General features: G+C 45.9%; 1 protein-coding gene across 8 annotated transcripts in view; it reads right to left on the bottom strand.

Moving 5' to 3' along the window:
- The window catches only part of LOC129819955 (A-kinase anchor protein 9-like), a 137727-nt gene that overhangs the window by 957 nt on the left and 114027 nt on the right, over positions 1-22743 (bottom strand). For 7 of the 8 annotated variants that reach the window (XM_055876688.1, XM_055876690.1, XM_055876692.1 and 4 more), the window contains 23 exons: positions 20354-20440; positions 18848-19894; positions 18500-18640; positions 18362-18406; positions 18047-18163; positions 17808-17852; positions 16353-17090; positions 15382-15442; positions 11769-11890; positions 8541-8741; positions 8181-8348; positions 7729-7867; positions 7314-7479; positions 7014-7164; positions 6457-6813; positions 5447-5746; positions 2802-3031; positions 2540-2645; positions 2085-2270; positions 1647-1850; positions 1238-1470; positions 583-677; positions 15-254 (listed from right to left, as the gene is read on the bottom strand). In XM_055876688.1, the coding sequence (XP_055732663.1) occupies positions 15-254; positions 583-677; positions 1238-1470; positions 1647-1850; positions 2085-2270; positions 2540-2645; positions 2802-3031; positions 5447-5746; positions 6457-6813; positions 7014-7164; positions 7314-7479; positions 7729-7867; positions 8181-8348; positions 8541-8741; positions 11769-11890; positions 15382-15442; positions 16353-17090; positions 17808-17852; positions 18047-18163; positions 18362-18406; positions 18500-18640; positions 18848-19894; positions 20354-20440 (5179 nt within the window). The remainder of the gene's footprint in view (positions 1-14; positions 255-582; positions 678-1237; positions 1471-1646; positions 1851-2084; positions 2271-2539; positions 2646-2801; positions 3032-5446; positions 5747-6456; positions 6814-7013; positions 7165-7313; positions 7480-7728; positions 7868-8180; positions 8349-8540; positions 8742-11768; positions 11891-15381; positions 15443-16352; positions 17091-17807; positions 17853-18046; positions 18164-18361; positions 18407-18499; positions 18641-18847; positions 19895-20353; positions 20441-22743) is intronic. The other variant, XM_055876696.1, reaches the window with a different exon arrangement.

Here is a 22743-nt window from a genome sequence, read left to right as displayed (position 1 = left end):
TGCGTGTCTGTTACCTGACTGCACGCTCCCCAGTCTCCTCTGCAGGGCCTCCAATCTGGAGATGTAGTCGGTGAGCGCTCGGTCAGGGTCGTAGTTCTGGAGGTGGGAGCAGGTCAGAGGGCCAGAGTCCCCAGCCATGTGGAACCTGTGTTGTGCAGAGGAGAGGGCGGACCTGGGGGAGGCCCCTCTCCTCTCTCCGTACACCTCCACACTCCCCGGTTGCAGGTAGGGTGAGTCTGTCCTCACCTCATTACCTGAAGAGGAAGAGAGACAGTTGTCAGTCCTCTGTGGGGGGGTTTCTCTCACAAAACAGGATCAATGAGTCAGTCAACGAAAAGGTAATTATACATTTTCTGCTTTGCATTGAACCTGGCATTTTAGAATATTCAGGTTATTTATTTAGGTTAGCTAGCATTGTGTACCACCTGATCAATCAGCACTTCATTCACTACATGTGTGTAAGTCTAGGTTAGCCTAGCTTGGTTCTTTACCATTTAACTCAACCAGTCCATTCATTCCATGTGATTCTCCCAGTATATTTTCCTGGTGTTGGGATAGTGTGAGGAAATGTGATTTTCATACCTGTTGACTGCCCCAGGCCATTTCTGTTCACGTTGACAGATGTTATGGAGCTCATCCCTGTAGTTTTATGCCATCGCTTGACCAGGAAACGCATTCTGGAAGAACAGAACAGTCTGATTCAAAGACTCAAACTCGCTCCACGGAGGGCCGAGTGTATGCGGGATTTCGCTCCTCCCTTATACTAGATTGATTTATTAAGGTCACTTATTAGTAAGAAACTCCCCTCCCTGGTTGTCTAGGTCCTAATCGAAATGAAGACACAGGCCTTCCATAGAATGAGTTTAACAACTCCATTAGAGTACAGAGGACCATTAGCCTACAGTACAATCAGAACAATCCATCTGTGTTTATTAAAATAACTACTGATATTGTATGATGCTGTATGAACTAAAGTTTTGAAGTAATAACTAATCAGCTATAAACTTGATTAAGGTTTTTAATAAGTATAATTTAGCTATAAGCTACTCGTAAAGGTCTTTAAACTGCAGAGCATTATATTTTAGCAGCTATAGCCTCACAACAGTCTACGCTGCTCTGTTGACCAGGAGAGGGCAACATGCTAACAATAAAACCCATATGATCATAAGCAACCAGCTATCCTATAGCCTCCTAACAGGTGCAACGCCATCCTACCACTCCAGTTCCAATTGTTTACCTGGAGAGGGCGATGGAGACGCGGGCGGCCGAGCGGAAGCGCGTCAGCCCCCGGCGGCTTTGTGTCAGGGACTCCAGGCTGCAGTGGGAGGGCCGGCTGCCCATGCGGGCGATGATCGACAGCGTGGCTTCCTCGCACTCCTGGAAGCCACCGAGCAGCAGCAGCAGGTACTTCTTCTGGTAGATGAGGGCCTTGCGGAAACTCTCGGAGCGTAGGTACTTGCCATATATCTTCTGGAGAAGGGGAATAGGAGAGAGAAAAAGGAGGGTTGAAAAAGTGTGTGATTGTTAAGTGGGTTGTATAGATGTGCAACAACGTATTTGCTATTAAAATTTGACAAAGAGTGGAAAAGCGGTAGATTTGAAAGAGGTAAGTGTCATGGAGAAATGCAGGGCAGATTTGAGCTCACAGTCAGTGTGGAGTTGTCTGTCTCCGGTCCGGTCATGTCTCTGAGGGACTCTGTCCTGATCTCTCCTCTGAGTCGGGTCACCTCTGCCTGGGCTAGACGTAGGACCTTCTCCAGCCGGCTCCTCTCCCTGGTCCAGGCTTCGCGCTCCGACGAGAACAGAATGCTGGCCGCCTCCTGCTGCTTGTCCGCGCCACCTCTCCTGGACTGGAGGGAATGAGGTTGAGAGGGGTCGTGTTAGGTTGGTGCAAATTAAAGCAATGTCTCCACAAGCTACTTCTCTGCCATTTCTAGGTGCCTCCGCAATCCAGCATTGTACTCTGTCCCATGTCCCTATATTCCCGACCTGCCACTGGCCTTGTATAGTATTTGACTAGTGTTGTACTGATCCCAGACCCGTCACTAGCCCTTAGCCGTGTTAGTTCTAGTATTGTAACTCACGCTGCCCCCTGATCCCAGACCAGCCTGGCGGTAGCGTCGAAGCTCGTCCTCCAGGCGGAGGGTCTGGTTGCGCAGATCGTTCTTCTCCTCTGTCAGACGGCTGACGAAGCCTGTGAGCTCAGCATTCTGTCTCAGCAGCCGCTCTGCCAGGGAGCTGGACTGGCCACCCGCCACCAGGACGGTGCTCTGTGGACACAGCGGAGAAGAAATACCAGTGTTCACTAGCCACTGAAGTCATACAAATACTCTATACATTAAGTAGAGTAGCTTCCTCCTACATGTGCAGGTGATGGGCAGGGGGTTACTATTTAAGTTTGACTAAGACTGTAGTTTGTTTCCTGTTGGGTTTTCTATGTGGTTTATGTATATAATGTGTGAGCTGTGCTAAGATATTTTTGTAGGACAATAAACATCAATCTCATCTAAGTAGTCTGAAATGAGAAGTGTCAATTCACCGAGTGGACCAAGGGGAGCGCTGGAGACTGCTGCAGCATAGTGATGACCTCATCAATGTTCGACTGCAGCCACGACAGTCCTTCACTGTCCACCTCCGTAGTCAGCCTGCACACACAAGCATCAATCCACACAACCACAACATAAATCTACACATGCACATATATTTACCAGTCACTACAACAATTCACTTCAATAAAATGTTGAAGTCATGAATATAATGTACAACTGTTTTGAGAAAGTTGTTAAGAAATTGTGTCATACCTGCCAGAGCCCTTGCTGACCAAGGTTTGGATCTTGGCTGCGATGAGCTGCAGTTTGCCCAAGACCTTGTCTGAGTGTTTGGGGTCATAGTGGGGGGCGAGGTTGCCCCCTGTCCCAGTGACTTTGAGGAGGGAAGGTGTGCTGGGGTTGACAGTCAGCGTGTCGCCAGACTTCTGCTTGAACACCCAGTCTCTGGTCCGGTCTGTGGGCTCGCCTTGCCACAAAGCCTGCTACAGTCACAGACACAGTACAGAAATGTCATTATGATCACTTACCATTTAGAGCCTGCAGGTTATAAAAAATTATAAACTGGGTGGTTCGAGCCCTGAATGCTGATTGGCTGACAGCCGTGGTATATCAGACCATATACCCCGCTATGACAAAACATTTATTTGTACTGCTCTAATTACGTTGGTAACTGGTTTATAATAGGATTAAGGCACCTCAGTGGAATATGGCCAATATACCACAGCTTTTAGCCATCGTATATTGGCCATATACCACACCCCCGGGCCTTATTGCTTAAATATACAGACATTCTGAAAGTATTCAGACCCCTTAAAAGTTTCCCCATTTTATTACGTTACAGCCTTGTTCTAAAATTGATTACATCTACAAACAATACTTCATAATGACAAAGCAAAAACAGGTTTTTAGAAATTGGCACATTTATATATATATATATATATATATATATATATATATATATAAAAAGAAGAAATATAACATTTACATAAGTATTTAGACCCAATACTCCGTACTTTGTCGAAGCACCTTTGGCAGCGATTATAGCCTCGAATCTTCTAGGGTATGACGCTACAAGCTTGGCACACCTGTATTTGGGCAGTTAATCACATTCTTCTCTGCAGATCCTCAAAAGCTCTGTCAGCTTGGATGGGGAGCATCGCTGCACAGCTATTTTCAGGTCTCTCCAGAGATGCTTGATCGGGTTCAAGTCCTGGGTTTGGCTGGCCACTCAAGGACATTCAGAGACTTGTCCCGAAGCCACTCCTGAGTTGTCTTGGCTTTGTGCTTAGTGTCATTGTCCTGTTGGAAGGTGAACATTTGCCCCAGTCTGAGGTCCTGAGCACTTTTGAGCAGGTTCATCTAGGATCTCTCTGTACTTTGCTCCGTTCAGCTTTCATTTGATCCTGACTATTCTCCCAGTCCCTGCAGCTGAAAAACATCCCCAGAGCATGATGCTGCCACCACCATGCTTTACCGTAGAGATGGTGCCAGGTTTCCTCCAGACTTGACGCTTGGCATTCAGGCCAAAAAGTTCAATCTTGGTTTCATCAGACCAGATAATATTGTTTCTCATGGTCTAGGAGTCTTTTAGGTGCCTTTTGGCAAGCGCCAAGCTGTCATGTGCCTTTTACTGAGGAGTGGCTTCTGTCTGGCCACTCCACCATAAAGGCCTGATTGGTGGAGTGCTGCAGAGGTGGTTGTTCTTCTGGAAGGTGGGAAGGTTCTCCCATCTCCACAGAGGAACTCTGGAGCTCTGTCAGAGTGACAATCAGGTTCTCGCTCACCTCTCTGACCAATGCCCTTCTCCCCCGATTGCTCAGTTTGGCCAGGCGGCCAGCTCTAGAAAGAGTCTTGGTGGTTTCAAACTTCTTCCATTTAAGAATGATGGAGGCCAGTGTGTTCTTGGGGAACTTCCACGCTGCAGACATTTTTTGGTATCCTTTCCCAGATCTGTGCCTTGACACAATCATGTCTCGGGGCCCTACAGACAATTCCTTAGGCCTCACGGCTTGGATTTTGCTCTGACGTGCACTGTCAACTGTGGGTCTTTATATAGACAGGTGTGTGCTTGTCCAAATCATGTCCAATCAATTGAATTTACCACAGGTGGACTCCAATCAAGTTGTAGAAACATCAAGGATGATCAATGGAAACAGGATGCACCTGAGCTCAATTTCAAGTCTCCTAGTAAAGGGTCTGAATAGGTATTGTTTTTGTATTTTGAATACATTTGCAAAAAATTCAAACAACCTGCTTTCGCTTCGTCTTTATGGGGCATTGTGTCTAGATTGATGAGAGAAAAATGGCAAGGGTTCTGAATACTTTCCGAATGCACTGTATGCTTGATTGTCACATACATGGATAGGTGCAGTTAAATGTGTTGTTTTACAGGGTCAGCAATAGTAGTACGGTGCCTGGAGCCAATTATGGGTTAAGTGCCTTGCTCAAGGAAAGACAGACTTTTGTTATCTTGGTGGCTCTGGTAATCGAACCAGCAACCCTTTGGTTACTGGCCCAATGCTCTAACCGACAGGCTACCTCCCACCCCTAGACACATGGCACAGAGTTTAAAAAACGAATAACGGGCCCTAATTGTGGATTATCCTACATTATTATTCTGTTGCTGAGTGTAAAACAGCACCACATTTACATTATTATCTATTATTACCTTGGAGCAACACTGCACAACAGAGTTAACAAGGCTATGTACTATAGAATATTGTATCATCATACATAGCTGGGTTCTAACAACAAGACAGGCTAATAGACGCAATATCGTAGTATCAATAGCTAAAACATTTTCTCTAAAACATAATTCAATTGTACTATCTGACACTAAAGCGCTGTATTTGGTTCATTCAAAGTGTATGAATGTAGGATATATAAATGTCACCTACGTTTTGGTTATCAGGCTGCTGCTGCGTCCCGCTCCTCTCCACCTCTCTCGTCTCTCCCAGCTGGACCACTCTCTCCTGGAGCCTCTCCTTCTCTTGCTCCAGCCGCTTCCCCTGCTGCACCTCTCTATTCAGCTGCTCCATGGCCTCCCGTGCCTGCTCCCCCAGGCTTTCCAGCTGGCCCTTGGCCTCCCGCAGAGCCTCCTGGTCCTTGCATGACCTCTGAGCTGCAGAGGTTAGCTCCTCCTCCCGTTGCACCGCCGCCAGCTTCTGGGCCTCCACCTCGTCCAGCAGACTAACCACCTGAAGAGGGAATAGATGGTCACAGGATTTAGTGGGAATGCAGAAGTAAAGGTAAATATAGTCACTATAGCAGTAATGCCTATGTAAAGTCGTCATGACAGTTTGGAGAAAGCATATGCACCACCTGATGAGCCACTTTGTCGTGCAATTTAGTGGGGGTGCAGAATCACATCACATAACTGGTCACACTGCCAACACTATATTTCGCGAGCACTTTATGTGAATCTCCTGTGTGCAGGGCATTGATAGCAGACTGGCTGACGCGATCCACGTAGCCACACAGCAAGGAAGAGCTGTGACTCACTGGTCGGGACAGGAGGCCGTTTGTTAATGCAATATTCGCTCAGAAATTCTGCAGACTCATTCATTGGTTCTCTCAAATGTTAATTTGAGACCTCTTGTTTGGGATTTGAAAATCCAACAGTTGTAATGGAAGGGGGGCTATGTGTGGCCGTGCCTGTGGGTGTTTGAGTGAGAAAGACACAGAGGAGGAACCAACCAGTACAAACACAGCCCCCTTCATTATCGACACATCGTAACGACAACATCAAAACAGTCTTTCCGGACTAAAGTCAGGCGGACTGAGTTAGGCGTTAGCCAGACTACATTGATTGTACCATGTATCACATACCCATAGAGCATCATACGACTTGCTGTAACTAGTGTGTATGTAGGTGTGCGTCTGCTTCATCTACAAACAAACAATCCACCTGAGCATGCTTCTTGTCCAGCTCCCTCTGCAGACCCTCTAGCAGACCTTCGGGTGACATCGCCCCTCCCACCACTTCATCCTCCCCCTTCTCAGCCACCTCCCCCTCTGGGTTTTCTCTCCAGGAGGAGCCATAGTGGCGATGCTCCTTCTCTCTCCCCAGGGCATTACTCAGCTCCTGGGCCCGGGCTCGCTCCGACACTAGCTGGACGTGGAGCTGCGAGGCCTGGGTCTGCAGCCTGGAGCGCTCCTGTTCGGCCTGGAGGGACAGCTGGGAGGAGGACTGGCGCTCCTGGCCTAGGGTTGAGGTCAGCTGGGCTACGAGACTCTGCTGCTTCTCCAGGGCCAGTTTGAGATCCTGGAGGGAAGGGGTGTAAAGACAAGAGATACTTGTGAAACACAATTGACTAGATAATACCCCAGTGACTAAAGTGAACATATCAGTAAATCACTACATTTAAGTAAACACACACTAAAGAGAAGACATGTGGAAACAAGGCAATTATACCTGAAAACACAGGGACACTAGTCTTCTACCTTCACTACAAACTGTCTTACCTCCAGCTCCTCTCTCTCCAGCTCCTCTTTCTTGTCTGATTTACACTTCTCCTTCTCGAAGGCCCACTGCAGCTCTCTGGCCTTCTTCTGTTCGTCTGCCAGTCTGTCCGCCAGGGTGTCCACCTCAGCAGCCTTCTGTGACATCTCCGTTCTAGAAACAAAGACAATGACACCAGGCTGGATCCATCCAACAGCAACTAGGAAGGTACATTTTATCTCTTTATCCCTAAATAGTCATACCTGACAATGTTCTGCTCTTTTATGCATCAAACTGTGTGTGAGCGTGCATTAAAACCTTACCTGACTGTGTCCAGCTCCTTCAGGTGTTTGTACTGGGCCTTGAGCGTGGTCTCCAGCTCTAGTTTGGTCTGGGCCAGCTCTCCCTTCAGCTCCTCCAGGGCCCTGTCAGCCTGCAGCAGAATGTGGGGCTCTGGAACACCACCTCTCTCCCTCTGCTGCTCAACACCTGAGTGGGACGAACAGCCAGACAAAACAACATGCAAGGCAATAGAATCAGCTGCTGTTTATCCTTTTTTTAATTAAATGATATCGGTTGCTCTGAGTTGAATAACTGTGACCTCGTCTAAGACAATTTCCTATATATATTAGTCAGTCAATAAATCAATTAATTTATCCATCCATCCAGCCTCCACTCATTCACTCATTCTCAACACACAACTGGCAGAAGAAACCACTGGAGGCCCAGACTACAGACCATGATTGGATCTGCCTCTCCTGCCAGGCTCCTGGCCTTGGATTTGTTCTAGCTGGGCCCGGAGCTGCCGGACCTCTGTCAGCAAACTGCTTCTGTCTGCAGTCTGGAGCATCCCCATGGCATCTCTGTGATGGGTGTCCTGTAGATACACACAGCCACAGTTTAGCCTTGGAACTTAAAAACAACTGTACACAAATAGATATGACCAAGTTTTTCTACAAAGTGGAGAAACAGGCACTATACTAAAATGGCTCAATATTTTTTCTGTTACCTGTTGGCTATATCCCACTCTCCAGCTAGTTAATATGCTAATAATAACATAAGCAGGTAACGCTAACTTGAGTTTTAAATGTTTGTTGCTACCTGCTTGGCTAGCCTGTGCTCCAGCTAGTTGAGGCTAATGCTAAGGTTAGCCAGCAGTTAGGCTAAAGTATACATCGTTTTTCAGTGACCTGCTCGGCTAGCCTGTGCTCCAGCTGGTTGAGGTGGATGATCGCGTCGCTAGTGTCCAGCAGGTCCAGTCGGGCATAGGCAGCGCTCTTCAGCACACTCCGCTCCCTCACAAACACCTGCTGCACTGCCCCCAGCAGCTCTCCACGCCAGTCCGCACTACCTGGGGTCTGAACATACACAAGCACATAGACATGTCTATTTAAAGAAAATTAGAGAGAAAAGGGTTTCTGAAGGCTCAACCAAGCCTTAAAAGCTATGTTTAATTTAAACTGCGACCAACAAAACCCCTACTGTATTTAAGAAAGGCTACCAGCACAAAGTATCCATGCTACAATGTACAGATGCTACCAGTCCTGTACCTGTGTTTCCCTGCTGCGTGTCTGAATCTGGGTTATGAGGGCCTTGAGGGACTCCACGGTGGCCAGCAAGGCCTCTCTCTCGTTGGGCCAGCCCCGGGAATGGTGGAACAGGCTGGCTGGGTCAGCATCGCCCTCTGGGATTGGAAGTGCCGACAGGGACAGCACCTGCATGCCCTCCTGGTGCACTTCGCGCAGCAGGTTCTGGAGTGGACACACATGTACAGACATTCTTCTCATGAATATTAAACCACGTGCAAACTAGACATCTTCACCAATACACTCAAATTGCCATATAAAGACATTAAGGTTTTACTTCTAACCTACAAAGCATTACATGGGCTTGCTCCTAGCCATCTCTCCGATTTGGTCTTGCCGTACATACCTACACGTACGCTACGGTCGCAAGACACAGACCTCCTTATTGTCCGTAGAATTTCTAAGCAAACAGCTGGAGGCAGGGCTTTTTATGGAATGGTCTGCCTATCTAAGTGAGAGACACAGACTCGGTCTCGACCTTTACAGTGGCTTGCGAAAGTCTTCACCCCCCTTGGCATTTTTCCTATTTTGTTGCCTTACAACCTGGAATCAAAATGGATTTTTTTCTCTTTTTTTTCTCATCATTTGGTTTACACAATATGCCTACTACTTTGAAGATGCAAAATATATTTTTTTATTGTGAAACAAACAAGAAATAAGACAAAAAACAGAAAACTTGAACGTGCATAACTATTCACCCACCCAAAGTCAAACCTTTGTAGACACCTTTTGAAGCAATTACAGCTGCACATCTCTTGGGGTATGTCTCTATAAGCTTGGCACATCTAACCACTGGGATTTCTGCCAATTCCTTAAGGCAAAACTGCTCCAGCTCCTTCAAGTTGGATGGGTTCCGGCAGGTGTACAGCAATCTTTAAGTCATACCACAGATTCTCAATTGGATTGAGGTCTGGGCTTTGACTAGGCCATTCAAACACATTTAAATGTTTCCCCTTGAACCACTCGAGTGTTGCTTTAGCAGTATGCTTAGGGTCATTGTCCTGCTGGAAGGTGAACCTCCGTCTCAGTCTCAAATCTCTGAAAGACTGAAACAAGTTTCCCTCAAGAATTTCCCTGTATTTAGCACCACCCATCATTCCTTCAATTCTGACCAGTTTTCCAGTCCCTGCCGAAGAAAATTCATTCCCTGTGGGGATGGTATTCTCAGGATGATAAGAGGTGTTGGGTTTGAGGCAGACATAGCCTTTCCCTTGATGGACAAAAAGCTACATTTTAGTCTCATCTGACCAGAGTACCTTCTTCCATATGTTTGGGGAGTCTCCCACATACCGTTTGGCGAACACCAAACGTGTTTGCTTATTTTTTTCTTTAAGTAATGGCTTTTTTCTGGACACTCTTCCATAAAGCCCAGCTATGTGGAGTGTACGGCTTAAAGTGGTCCTATGGACAGATACTCCAATTTTCCGCTGTGGAGCTTTATCTTTGGTCCCTTTGTTGCCTCTCTGATTAATGCCCTTCTTGCCTGGTCTGTGAGTTTTGGTGGCGGCCCTCTCTTGGCTGGTTTGTTGTGGTGACATATTCTTTCAATTTTATTTATAATGGATTTAATGGTACTCCATGGGATGTTAAAAGTTTTAGATATTTTTTAAAAACCCAACCCTGATCTGATCTGTACTTCGCACAACTTTGTCCCTGACCTGTTTGGAGAGCTCCTTGGTCTTCATGGTGCCGCTTGCTTGGTGGTGCCCCTTGCTTAGTGGTGTTGTAGACTCTGGGGCCTTTCAGAACAGGTGTATATATACTGAGATCATGTGACAAATCATGTGACACTTAAATAATGTCCACCTGTGTGATATCTAAATTGTGTGACTTCTGAAGGTAATTGGTTGCACCAGATCTTATTTAGGGGCTTCATAGCAAAAGGGGCGAATACATATGCACGCACCAGTTGTTTTTTTCATTTCACTTCACCAATTTGGACTATTTTGTGTAGGTCCATTATATGAAATCCAAATAAAAATCCATTTAAATTACAGGTTGTAATGCAACAAAATAGGAAAAATGCAAAGGGTGTGAATACTTATGCATGACACATCTCTTCAGTAGGTCCTATGAGTGCAGTCTGGCCCAGGGGTGTGAGGGTGAAAGGCACTGGAGCGATGACCCGCCCTTGGTGTCTCTGCCTGGCTAGTTCCCCTCTCTCCACTGGGATTATCTTCCTCTAACTCTGAGTCACTGGTGCCCCACCATGCCGTCCCTAGGAGGGATGCGTCACTTGAGTGGGTTGAGTCACTGACGTGATGTTCCTGTCCGGGTTGGCGCCCCCCTTGTGTTCGTGCCGTAGGGGAGATATTCGTGGGCTACACTCAGCCTTGTCTCAGGGTAGTAAATTGGTTGTTTGAAGATATCCCTCTAGTGTTGTGGGGGCTGTGCTTTGGCAAAGTAGGTGGGGTTATAACCTGCCTGGGTGGCCCTGTCCGGGGGAATTCCCCCGGACAGGGCCACAGGGTCTCCCCGACCCCTCCCGTCTCAGCCGCCAGTATTTATGCTGCGATAGTTTGTGTCGGGGGGGTAGGGTCAGTCTGTTATATCTGGAGTATTTCTCCTGTCTTATCCGGTGTCCTCTCCCTCCCGGAGGACCTGAGCCCTGGGACCATGCTTCAGGACTACCTGGCCTGATGACTCCTTGCTGTCCCCAGTCCACGTGGTCGTGCTGCTGTTAAAGTTTCAACTGTTCTGCCTGCGGCTACGGCACCCTGACCTGTTCACCGGACATGCTAACATGTCCCAGACCTGCTGTTTTTCGACTCTCTCTACCGCACTCGCTGTCTCGAACTCTGAATGATTGTCTATGAAAAGCCAACTGACATTTACTCCTGATGTGCTGACCTGTTGCACCCTCTACAACCACTGTGATTATTATTTGACCCTGTTGGTCATTTATGAATTTTTGAACATCTTGGCCATGTACTGTTATAATCTCAACCCGGCACAGCCAGAAGAGGAACCAGGCCTCCCCTCAGAGCCTGGTTCCTCTCTAGGTTTCTTCCAAGGTTCCTGCCTTTCTAGGGAGTTTTTCCTATCCACCGTGTTTCTACATTTGCATTGCTTGCTGTTTGGGGTTTTAGACTGGGTTTCTGTATAGCACTTTGTGACATCGTCTGATGTAAAAAGGGCTTTATAAATACATTTGATTGCTTAACTTTACATTGCCAAGTGCAGTTCTTGTACCTTAATTCTGTCAGGCAGTGCATCGTCTGTTTCTTTTCTGGCTCCCTCTGGTGTGGTCCTGAACTCCTGCTGCAGGTTAGGCAGGTCGTAGCCTGTCCGCTGACTCCACTCAGAACTGCTGTCTGCAATAGGGTACACACAAGGTTAACATTGCATATCAATGGGAGAAAAACACTTTGATTGTGCAAAGCATCCATCATTATAAACACCAGAAAACATGTGAATCAACTCAAAAGAGTCATGCCATGACTTGTGAAATTCTGTGTTTGTTGAAACAGTATGGTATAATACACTATATGACTAAAAGTATGTGAACACCTGCTCGTCGAACATCTCATTCCAAAATCATGGGCATTAAAATGGAGTTGGTCCCTCCTTTGCTGCTATAACAGCCTCCACTATTCTGAGAAGGCTTTCCACTAGATGTTGGAACAATGCTGCAGGGGCAGCGACAAGAGCATTACTGAGGTCAGGCACTGATGTTGAGTGACTAGGCCTGGCTCGCTGTCTGCGTTCCAATTCATCCCAAAGGTGTTCGATGGTTTTGAGGTCAGGGCTCTGTGCATGCCAGTTAAGTTCTTCCACACTGATCTCGACAAACCACTTCTGGACCTCGCTTTGTCATGCTGAAACAGGAAAGGGAATTCCCAAAACTGTTGCCACAAAGTTGAAAACACAGAATTGTCTAGAATGTCACTATGCTGTAGCGTTAAGATTCCCCTTTAGTGGAACTAAGGGGTCTAGCCCAAACCATGAAAGGCCCAGACCATTATTTCTCCTCCACCAAACTTTACAGTTGGCACTATTCATAGGGGCAGGTAGCAGGTACCATTCACCTGGCATCCGCCAAATCCAGATTCGTCCATCAGACTGCCAGATGGTGAAGCGTGATTCATCACTCCAGAGAACGCGTTTCCACTGCTCCAGAGTCCAATGGTAGCAAGCTTTACACCTCTCCAGCCAACACTTGGCATTGCGCATGGTGATCTTAGGCTTGTGTGCGGCTGCTTGGCCATGGAAACACATTTCATGAAGCTCCCGACTAACAGTTCTTATGCTGACGTTGCTTCCAGGGGAAGATTAGAACTCGGTAGTGAGTGTTGCAACCGAGGACAAACAATTTTTACGTGCTGAGTCGGTCCCATACTGTGAGCTTGGGTGGCCTGCCATGTCGCGGCTGAGCCGTTGTTGCTCCTAGACGTTTCCACTTCACAATAACCGCACTTACAGTTGATAACCGCACTTACAGTTGACCGGTGCAGCTCTAGCAGGGAGTAAATTTGACAAATTGACTTGTTGGAGCTCTTCAGTAAGGCCATTCTCCTGCCAATGTTTGTCTATGGAGATTGCAAGGCTGTGTGTTTGATTTTATATACTTGTCAGCAACGGGTGTGGCTGAAATAGCCGAATCCCCAGATTTGAAGTTGTGTCCACATACTTTTCTATAATCAAATCGGTAAACATTTTTACAACACCTGCTCATTCAAGGATTTTTCTTTATTTTTTACTATTTTATACATTGTAGAATAATAGTGAAGACATCAAAACTATAAAATAACACATATGGAATCATGTGGTAACCAAAAAAGTGTTACACAAATCAAAATATATTTTAGATTTGAGATTCTTCAAATAGCCACCCTTTGCCTTGATGACAGCTTTGCACATTCTTGGCAATCTTTCAACCAGCTTCACCTGGAATGGTTTTCCAACAGTGTTGAAGGAGTTCCCACATATGATGAGCACTTGGCACTTGTTGGCTGCTTTTCCTTCACTCTGCGCTCCGACTCATCCCAAACCATCTCAATTTGGTTGAGGTCGGGGGATTGTGGAGGCCAGGTTATCTGGTGCAGCACTCCATCGCTCTCCTCTTTGGAAAAATAGCCCTTACAGAGCCTGGAGGTGTGTTGGGTCATTGTCCTGTTGGAAAAACAAATGACAGTCCTACTAAGCCCAAACCAGATGGGATGATGTATCGCTGCAGAATGCTGTGGTAGGCATGCTGGTTAAGTGTGCCTTGAATTCTAAATAAACCACAGTGTCACAAGCAAAGCACCCCCACACCATAATACCTCCTTCTCCATGCTTTACGGTGGGAAATACACATGCGGAGATAATCCGTTCACCCACACCGCTGCTCACAAAGACACGGCGGTTGGAACCAAAAATGTTCTAATTGGACTCCAGACCAAAATAACACATTTCCACCTGTCTAATGTCCATTGCTCGTGTTTCTTGGTCCAAGCAAGTCTCTTCTTCTTATTGGTGTCCTTCAGTAGTGATTATTTTTTTAGCAATTCGACCATGAAGGCCTGATTCACAGTCTCCTCTGAACAGCTGATGTTGAGATGTGTCTGTTACTTGAACTCTGTGAAGCATTTATTTGGGCTGCAATTTCTGAGGCTGGTAACCCTAATGAACTTATCCTCTGCAGCAGAGGTAACTCTGGGTCTTCCATTCCTGTGGAGGTCCTCATGAGAGCCAGTTTCATCATAGCGCTTGATGGTTTTTGTGACTGCACTTGAAGAAACTTTTTCAGTATTGACTGACCTTCATTTCTTAAAGTAGTGATGGACTGTCGTTTCTCTTTGCTTATTCGGGCTGTTCTTGCCATAATATGGACTTGGTCTTTTACCAAATAGGGGGGTATACAGAAGATAGCCCTATCTTGTCACAACACAACTGACTGGCTCAAACGCATTAAGGAAAAAATTCCACAAATTAACTTAAGGCACACATTGCAATGCATTCCAGGTGACTACTTCATGAAGCTGGTTGAGAGAATGCCAAGAGTGTTGTGATAGAAACATTACATATTTACCTGTTTTTTTTATATTAATGGTTAACAATTAATATTTAACTAATAGTAAGACATTTCTGTCCTGTTAGCATCTGTTATTATGGGCTCCACTCTAGTTCCCTGCAGCTAATCTAGGCGTATGGTCACTGGAGATGGCTTGAGCTGACAAATGAGTTAAATACTGCATTACATAGACAGGAATGTGTTTTACTAGAGAATGCTTAGGAGTAGAAAAATCCCTCTATCTCAAAATCATCCTTGCATCTGGGAAACTAAGCCAGGGTGGGGTTAAGACGACAACCCACATGCAGTTAATGACAGGATGAACCCAGGGTGGCTTACGATGCTCCTTAGTCTGCATGAGGGGGGTTGAAGCAACCATGACTGAGCGTCAGCTATATATAGTACTCTGCATTTGTGTAAAGGTTAGGTTACTCGGTCCAAAAATTGTGAAAGTGTAATATAGCCTAGGGCAGGGTTCACCAACTGGGGCCGAATTTAGCTCACGGGTGCTTTTATACTGTTCCCAAGTATTCCCACGCATAACAGGGAGACACGTGATCGTTGACAAATGTAAGCAAGGTTTGAAATGATTATGTTTTTGTCAAACATATCTGTTTGGGCTTCTTGAGGTCAATTTGCAGTCAACTAATTATGTTCCAGACCCCTGACCATCCGCTTCAGAAAACATCGTCCAGCAGCTGAATCTAGTTGATGATCCCTGGCCTAGGGTATTGTGATTACTAGGGAAAACACGTGACCTCAAGAACAATTCGGCATGGAGGTGGGATATGTGACACTACATCAACTTACCACTGGTGTAGCCGTCTTTGAATTGCGATCCTGCGGGACGCTCTGGTCTCGATGAGGGGGCCTGGAGGGCATGAAACCAGGTCAGTATACAGAAGAGTTTGAGTTCCTTTACCTGCCTACTCCCCCATAAAAATGTCATGCTCATCATCTGGGTCATGTTAAATTAGGCACCAAACAGAAGAAAACAGACTGAAACCGGGTTTTTGCTGGGATGTTGTGAAGAGGGCACGACAACACCTTTTTCCCCTCAGGAGACTGAAAAGATTTGGGATGGGTCCCCAGATCCTCAAAAAGTTCTACAGCTGCACCATCGAGAGCATACTGACCAGTTGCATCACCGCCTGGTATGGTAACTGCTCGGCAACTGACCGTAAGACGCTACAGAGGGTAGTATGTATGGCCCAGTACATCACTGGGGCCAAGCTTCCTGCCATCCAGGACCTATATACTAGGCGGTGTCAGATGAAAGCCCAAAAATTTGTAAAAGACTCCAGTCACCCAAGTCATAGACTGTTTTCTCTGCTACCGCATGGCAAGCGGTACCAGAGCACCAAGTCTAGGACCAAAAGGCTCCTTAACAGCTTCTACCTCCAAACCATAAGACTGCTGAACAATTAACCAAATGGCCACCAGATTATTTACATTGACACCCTCCCTATTCGTTTTTTTTTTTTTTTTTACACTGCTGCAAGTCGCTGTTTATTATCTATGCATAGTCACTTTACCCCTACTTACATGTACAAATTACCTTAACTAACCTGTACCCCCGCACATTGACTCGGTACCAGTATCCCCTGCATATAGCCTCGATGTTATTTAATTGTGTTACTTTTTATAATCTTTTACTTTAGTTTATTTGGTAAATGTTTTCTTAACTATTTCTTGAATTGCACTGTTGGTTTAGGGCTTACACATGTTGCATTCGGCGCATGTGACAAAAAGTTTGATTTGATGTCGTCCAATGGACTTACTTCGTGGGAGCGTTGCAGCTTATCGATGACGGTCTTGAGAGCCTTGCACTCCTCCTCCAGTATTTGATTGTCCCGCTTCAGGGCCTCGCTCTCTGCAATGTGCCGGGCCTCCATGTCCATGATCTCTGCCGCGTGCAGATCCTGCATCTGTACGATCTTCTCCTGGTACTCCCCGATCATCTCCTCCACCTCTTCCTCCTCTGAAACCGATCTGGGCTGGCCAGATGTCTGGGAGGAAAATGTCTCCGTCTGAGTGCCAGCGTCTGTATGAGGCCGACGTTGAGATCCATTAAGATCAGACGATTGACCGGACAATTTGTCGGAAGACTTTTGGTTTGCCGCGGCAGAGTTCTTCCTGGAGAGCGATGGTTTGTCTTTGACAGAGGCGGCCATTTTTCCCTTGGCCCCCTGGCGTTGGTTTTGCGGTTTGCCGCCTATCTTTTTTGGATGGGAGGGAGGTGCTTGCTGCTGCTGATCGAGTGAGGGAGACTGAGATGGTGATACTGGGGATAGTGGTGACGGTGACGCCGCGGATTTCGCCAAGGCTACTCTGAGCTGTTGTTGCTCCTCTTTGAGCTGAGCGATTGACAGGTCGCGGACTTGGAGTTCGGTCTGGAGTTTCTCGCTGCACTCTTTGAAGCTGTTCAGGTGTCCTTTGGTAGCGGCTGCCTCATCTCGGACCTCCTGGAGCTCTTGGAGAAGCTCGGATGTGGAGGCACCGTCACCTTCCAATGAGGCCTGGGAGGTGAAAGGACAGAGATTTATCAAAGAAGTCAATAGTCAGATCTTTTTCCATATTGCTGAGTAAAGTTGGAATATTCTGCTTTGCAGCAAAATGTACAGTAGAAGTCGGAAGTTTATTGAAGCCACATCTCATGACATCAGTCAGGAAGTTAAAGCTTGGTCGCAAATGGGTCTTCCAAATGGACTATGACCCTAAGCATACTTCCAAAGTTGTGGCAAAATGGCTTAAGGACAACAAAGTCAAGGTATTGGAGTGGCCATCACAAAGCCCTGACCTCAATCCTATAGAAAATGTGTGAGCAGAACTGAAAAAGCGTGTGCGAGCAAGGAGGCCAACAAACCTGACTCAGTTACACCAGCTCTGTCAGGAGGAATGGGCCAAAATTCGCCCAACTTATTTTGGGAAGCTTGTGGAAGGCTACCTGAAACGCTTGACCCAAGTTCAACAATTTAAAGGCAAAGCTACCAAACACTAATTGAGTGTATGTTAACTTCTGACCCACTGGGAATGTGATGAAAGAAATAAAAGCTGAAATAAATCATTCTCTCTACTATTATTCGGACTATTCACATTCTTAAAATAAAGTGGTGATCCTAACTGACGTAAAACAGGGAATTCTTACTAGGATTAAAAGTCAGGAATTGTGAAAAACTGAGTTTAAATGTATTTGGCTAAGGTGTATGTAAACTTCTGACTTCAACTGTACTTACCTGGTAGAGTTCTCCCTTGAGATGTGCTATGGTCATCTCTCTCCCCTTTGGTACAAAAAAGATTAATGAAATGGTCAGATTGGTTAATCACTAAAATGGTCAACATTTAAAAAAAATGTACTGTTACCCACACAAAATGGACAATTCATAAATCAACAATTAAGTTTGGCACTGGAAGACTTCGACTCCCATAGTTATTTCCTTTGCTGAACACTGGCTGAATGTGACTGTGTTCATACCTGTAGAAGCTCCTGTAGTTTGTCACAGCTTTCCCTGTAGCTGCTGAGCTCCTCTTTGACCTCCTTCAGCTCCCGATGGATCTCAGACATCTTGGCCTCACTGCCTCCCGATGACACCTGGGGAATAGTTAGATGCTAGAAATTCTAGAACTTGGATTTCAAGACAATGGATTTAAGATAATGACAAGAAAGTATTGCAATACTTTAGCAAATCTGAGTGTGTCTGTACTGTGTCTGTACAAATCTGAGTGTGTCTGAGTGTGTCTGTACTGTGTCTGGCAATCGGAGGAACTCCCTTTCACATTAGTTTCTTACCTTTTGAAGGTCTTCTTGAAGGATGGCCATTGCGACCTCTTTTGCCTAAAAAAGTAAAACGTGACAATTGTAACTCCCTCTCATGCAATAATAATAGAGGATTTATCCAACATGGTTGTTGAGTGTGATATTACATACCTTGAGCTCCTGCTGGAGTTTATTGCTGCTCTCCTTGTAACTGCTGAGCTGTTCTTTGGTGGCTGAAGCCTCGTCCCTGACCTTCTGTAGCTCCTGTAGAATCTCAGATACAGCCAGCTCGTTGCCTCCAGAAGATGCAGTCTGGTTCAGAGTTCAAAGAGATAGCAGCTTGTCAGCATTTAACCTGTGAAAAACATCTCCAGGCAGTGTAGGCGTAAGCAAATTCATTCATCCATGGAAAGTAGAGCAGGCTAACTCTACCCCACATAAACTAATTCATAGCTGTAGCCTGCACCGCATCCTAACTTAACCCCAGAGACAATATTGAAGGCTAAAGTTAACAACTACCTCTGTGGCTGGAAATGTTCTCTGGCGTCCACCAGGCTTGGTCGTCCTCATCTGATTGAGCAGGTCCATGAGCAAGACCAGCCTCTTCTCGTACTCCAGCACCTCCTCCTCGGAGCTGGAGAGTAACTGCTTCTGCAGCTCCTGGTCCTTCTGCATTCCGCTCAGGCCTACCTCCAGCTCGCGGAGCTTCTCCGTCAGGAGGACCACCTTCCCAGTGGGGCCATGTTTGGCTCCTTGGATCTCCACTGCTTGGGAAATTCCTGCAAACCCAAAGTCCGGTACCTCCATCTGTCCCCTGGGGTCCTGGTGGACGGATTCTTTGTCTCTCTGGTCCTTGGACTGCTGCGATTGATGCAGCTGTTGCTGGATGGCACCCAGTTGGGCCTGGCTGACAAGCGCGGTGGCCACCCTCTCCCTCAGCTTGTCCTCCAGGTCCTGGACCTTGCGCTGGAGGTCGTCAGCGTCCTCCTGGGCCCGCTCCACCAGGAACCGGCAGCGGGTCAGTTCAGAGTCTCTCTCTGTGACACAGGCCTCAAGTTTCTGGACGCTAAGGCTCAGCTCCTTCACCCTGGAGGTGGCATTCTGCTCAAGTGCCTGGATCTGAGCCTGCACCACTACAAACGCCGCCGTCTTATCCCTCAGGGCATCTTGGAGCTCCATCGCCATGTCGTCCGACAGCTCCTTTTCCGACTCGGCTAATGCTAGTCTGCTCTCCTGCAAGCACCGGTACCTCTCCAAAAGCGAACAGTGCTCGGCTTTGATGGTGTCCAGCTCTAGTTTGGCCAGGTCCATCTTTTGCTTCATTTCGTCATACTCCTCCTTACTGGGACCTCCGACTTGGCTCTCCAACTGGCGCTTGAGCTCTTCTTCCGTCTCCGAGAACTGCTTCCGCTCAATGTTGGCCAGCTCCTCCTGGAGCTTGTCGATAACGGCGTTGAGCTGCTCCAACTCTTCCTCGCTGTTCCTCTTCAGGCGCTGCTGCTCGCTCCGCATGCACTCCACCTGGGACTCCAGATCCCGCAGTAGCTCATCCCTCGCATTGATTTCCTGAAGGGAAGGACAGAGCAGTGAATATAGGAATAAGGACGAAGATAAGGAAAAAGACCGGCTCATGCTTTCTGTTAAACCTCAGACACAGTTGTGCCACGGCAATATAGTTATTGATAATATTTATGTGATAGATAATATATGCGTCTCAGCCAATCAGGTAAAATGTTTGGTTGGGACCGTAATAAATGGTACTTCAGGTACCAATTATGATTTGTTGGACAATTCTAGGGTGTTCCAAGTGTCTCTTTAGTAAGCCAACTTAAAGAAAAATTCACAACACAACAGAGGCCTACTTACCAAAACCTAAAATAAAATGGTGGGTTACGCCACAACAAAAATACCAAAGAAATGAACGGCTGTCACACAACACAAACACTTATCCACTATCACAAATATATACATATATGTGAACAGAAGAACAAGTGGTCTGTCTAACGTATATGTATATGGGGTTACCTTGTTGTCAGGGGCTGTTTCCGTGTGTTGAAGCTTAGCCATCTGCTCATTAAGAAGAGCTATTTCCCTGTCCTTCTCCTCCATCACCTTCAAAAGTTTATCATATGTCGGAGATTATAATCTGCTGGCTCTCAACACACACAAAAAAGATCACCCTTAAACTGGGACTAAAACAGTAGGGAACATTAAAGGGAGGGGGGGGTTCTTTGTCTTTGGGTGGGGATACTACCTATCACTACAATATTAGCCCAACAGGTACCACATTGGTGCTTTGGCTAATGTGGCATACAAATAGCATTTGCTTGTAAATTACTTCTGTAGCATCTATACAGGCATTATAAAGGGTTTATGAAAGCTACATTAAACCATAAAAGTATATTTTTCAATTAAAATTGGGACTGCAACGTCTATGTAATATACTGTAGCTAGAGGAGTCCATATTAGCCATTTTTAAAGTTGGGTTGTCTTTTAGAATGGACTATGTTAGTGTCACAGTGTATATAGCAGACTATTCACTTAATTAGGGCCAGTTTACACCGGTGCAGTCTTTTAACACTTGTCATTTCCAAAAGGTTAAAAAGAAAGACCGAAAGGTAAGTTTGACATTTAAAAAAAGTTAAATGTAATGTTTTTATCACTGACCACTTTTTTTCATCTATTAGCTAGCTGCAAACATTGCCCAGGTGCAGACCTATCACTTTGACCAAAAGAGAAGTCTACATGAACCATTCTACATAAAATCATTGATCTTAATCTATTAGCAGGTTTTTCAGTATCGATAAACAGCGTAATATGTTTTTGTAGTGTAGCAACGGTTAACAGCACACTTGTTTTATCCTTTGATATATAATTTGAATGGTCTGTCTTTATGTAGCTTTGTTTAGCAGATGGATACCACGTGTCAACCTTGCTGGCTTAAGGATTACCTATAGTACAGGGATTCCCAAACGTTTTTGGCCCACGACTCCATTTTGATATCAGAAAATTCTCACGTTTCCACCCATGTGAAAAAAAAATCACAGCCAATGTTAACATTTTTAATTTGGGGCTATGGCAGTCAATTGAAAAACATTCTAACAATATTTCTGATTGTCCTCAACTCACCATCACATACTTTTAATGTGAGGCAGTCAATTGCAAATTAGTCTGACATAATGTCTCTTATCTCACCACCACTAATGAGATGGGTGCGCTTGACGCATGTCGTAACGGAGCTTCTCAAAGTCAGGGGGCGTGGTCGACAGTACGCACGCATCTCTGCTGTCACATCCAACCTGGATCGACAGGCCCATTTGGTTTTAATGCAAACGAGAGCACTGAATCCAGCATCACACAGACATGAGCTAACAAAGGGCAGCCTACGATGAGTTTTATGATGCTTTAAAAACAACTAGGACATCTGAAAGATACGAGGTCAAATCATGACGCAAGTGATCTTTAGGTCGGAAAGTCAGAGCTCTAGAAAGAGGCCAGAGTTCGAGTTGGAATTCCAATTTGGGTGACCGTTCAAAATAATTTTCCCCCCAGTCGGAGCTCGTTCTTTCCGAGTTCCCAGTTGTCTTGAACATACTGCAGTCTGAGATTTGAGTTCCGAGTTCCCGGTTGTTTTGAATGCGGCATTAATGCTCAGAGGGAGACGTCAAGGTATTCCCTTTGAGTCAGGAAGCAAAACTCCTCCGTAGTGACCTGTGAATGCGTTAAGTCTGCAGAATTCGGTCACGACAGCTTGATCAGCTGTTCGATTTCACTTACCGGCATGTCAACTGATCCAGGATCACATTCATTGGGAAGGAGGTCCGTCGCAAAGTGCTCTTCCAAGAGTTGGAGGTGAGCGGTCATCACTCGTGTGGGACACCCACTAATGCTGTTTTCTGTTATTTTCTTTTTATTACATAGAAAGTCAACCAAGTCTATTTTTTATATACCTCCATTATGACAACAGTTCCTCTCTCAATGCGAAAAATTCTTCCAACAATCCCCCTTGATAACCACCAAGTCTTGTGTGAAATAAAACACTGTCATGCTCTGATCCCATATCTCAACAGGCATACACGCAGCGGATGTTGTTTGATTTAGTTTACATACAATGCGTCCATATGGCAGAGGGAGACAAGTTCGTTACTAGAGTGCAGAAGCCTGCCCGCCATCCCATGATAGATGGAGCCCCATCTGTGCAAAAGCCCACCATTCGATCCCATGGAATCTGTTTTCGTCAATATAGCCACACAGCAAACTGAATATCTTCTGTGCCGTTTCATGCTCGGGAATCATGAAACAGAACAATATGTGACTGACCTGCTCAAATCAGTCTTACGTAGTAAAATTTGAAATTGTGTTTTTTACATTGGATAAAAGAGACTCAGAGCTACAAAATGGTATATCATACACTA

Source organism: Salvelinus fontinalis, chromosome 22 (assembly GCF_029448725.1).
Source record: "Salvelinus fontinalis isolate EN_2023a chromosome 22, ASM2944872v1, whole genome shotgun sequence".
NCBI classification, from domain to species: domain Eukaryota; kingdom Metazoa; phylum Chordata; class Actinopteri; order Salmoniformes; family Salmonidae; genus Salvelinus; species Salvelinus fontinalis.
The sequence above is the reverse complement of the archived record's forward strand: the minus strand, read 5'-3'. Positions and strand labels throughout refer to the sequence as shown.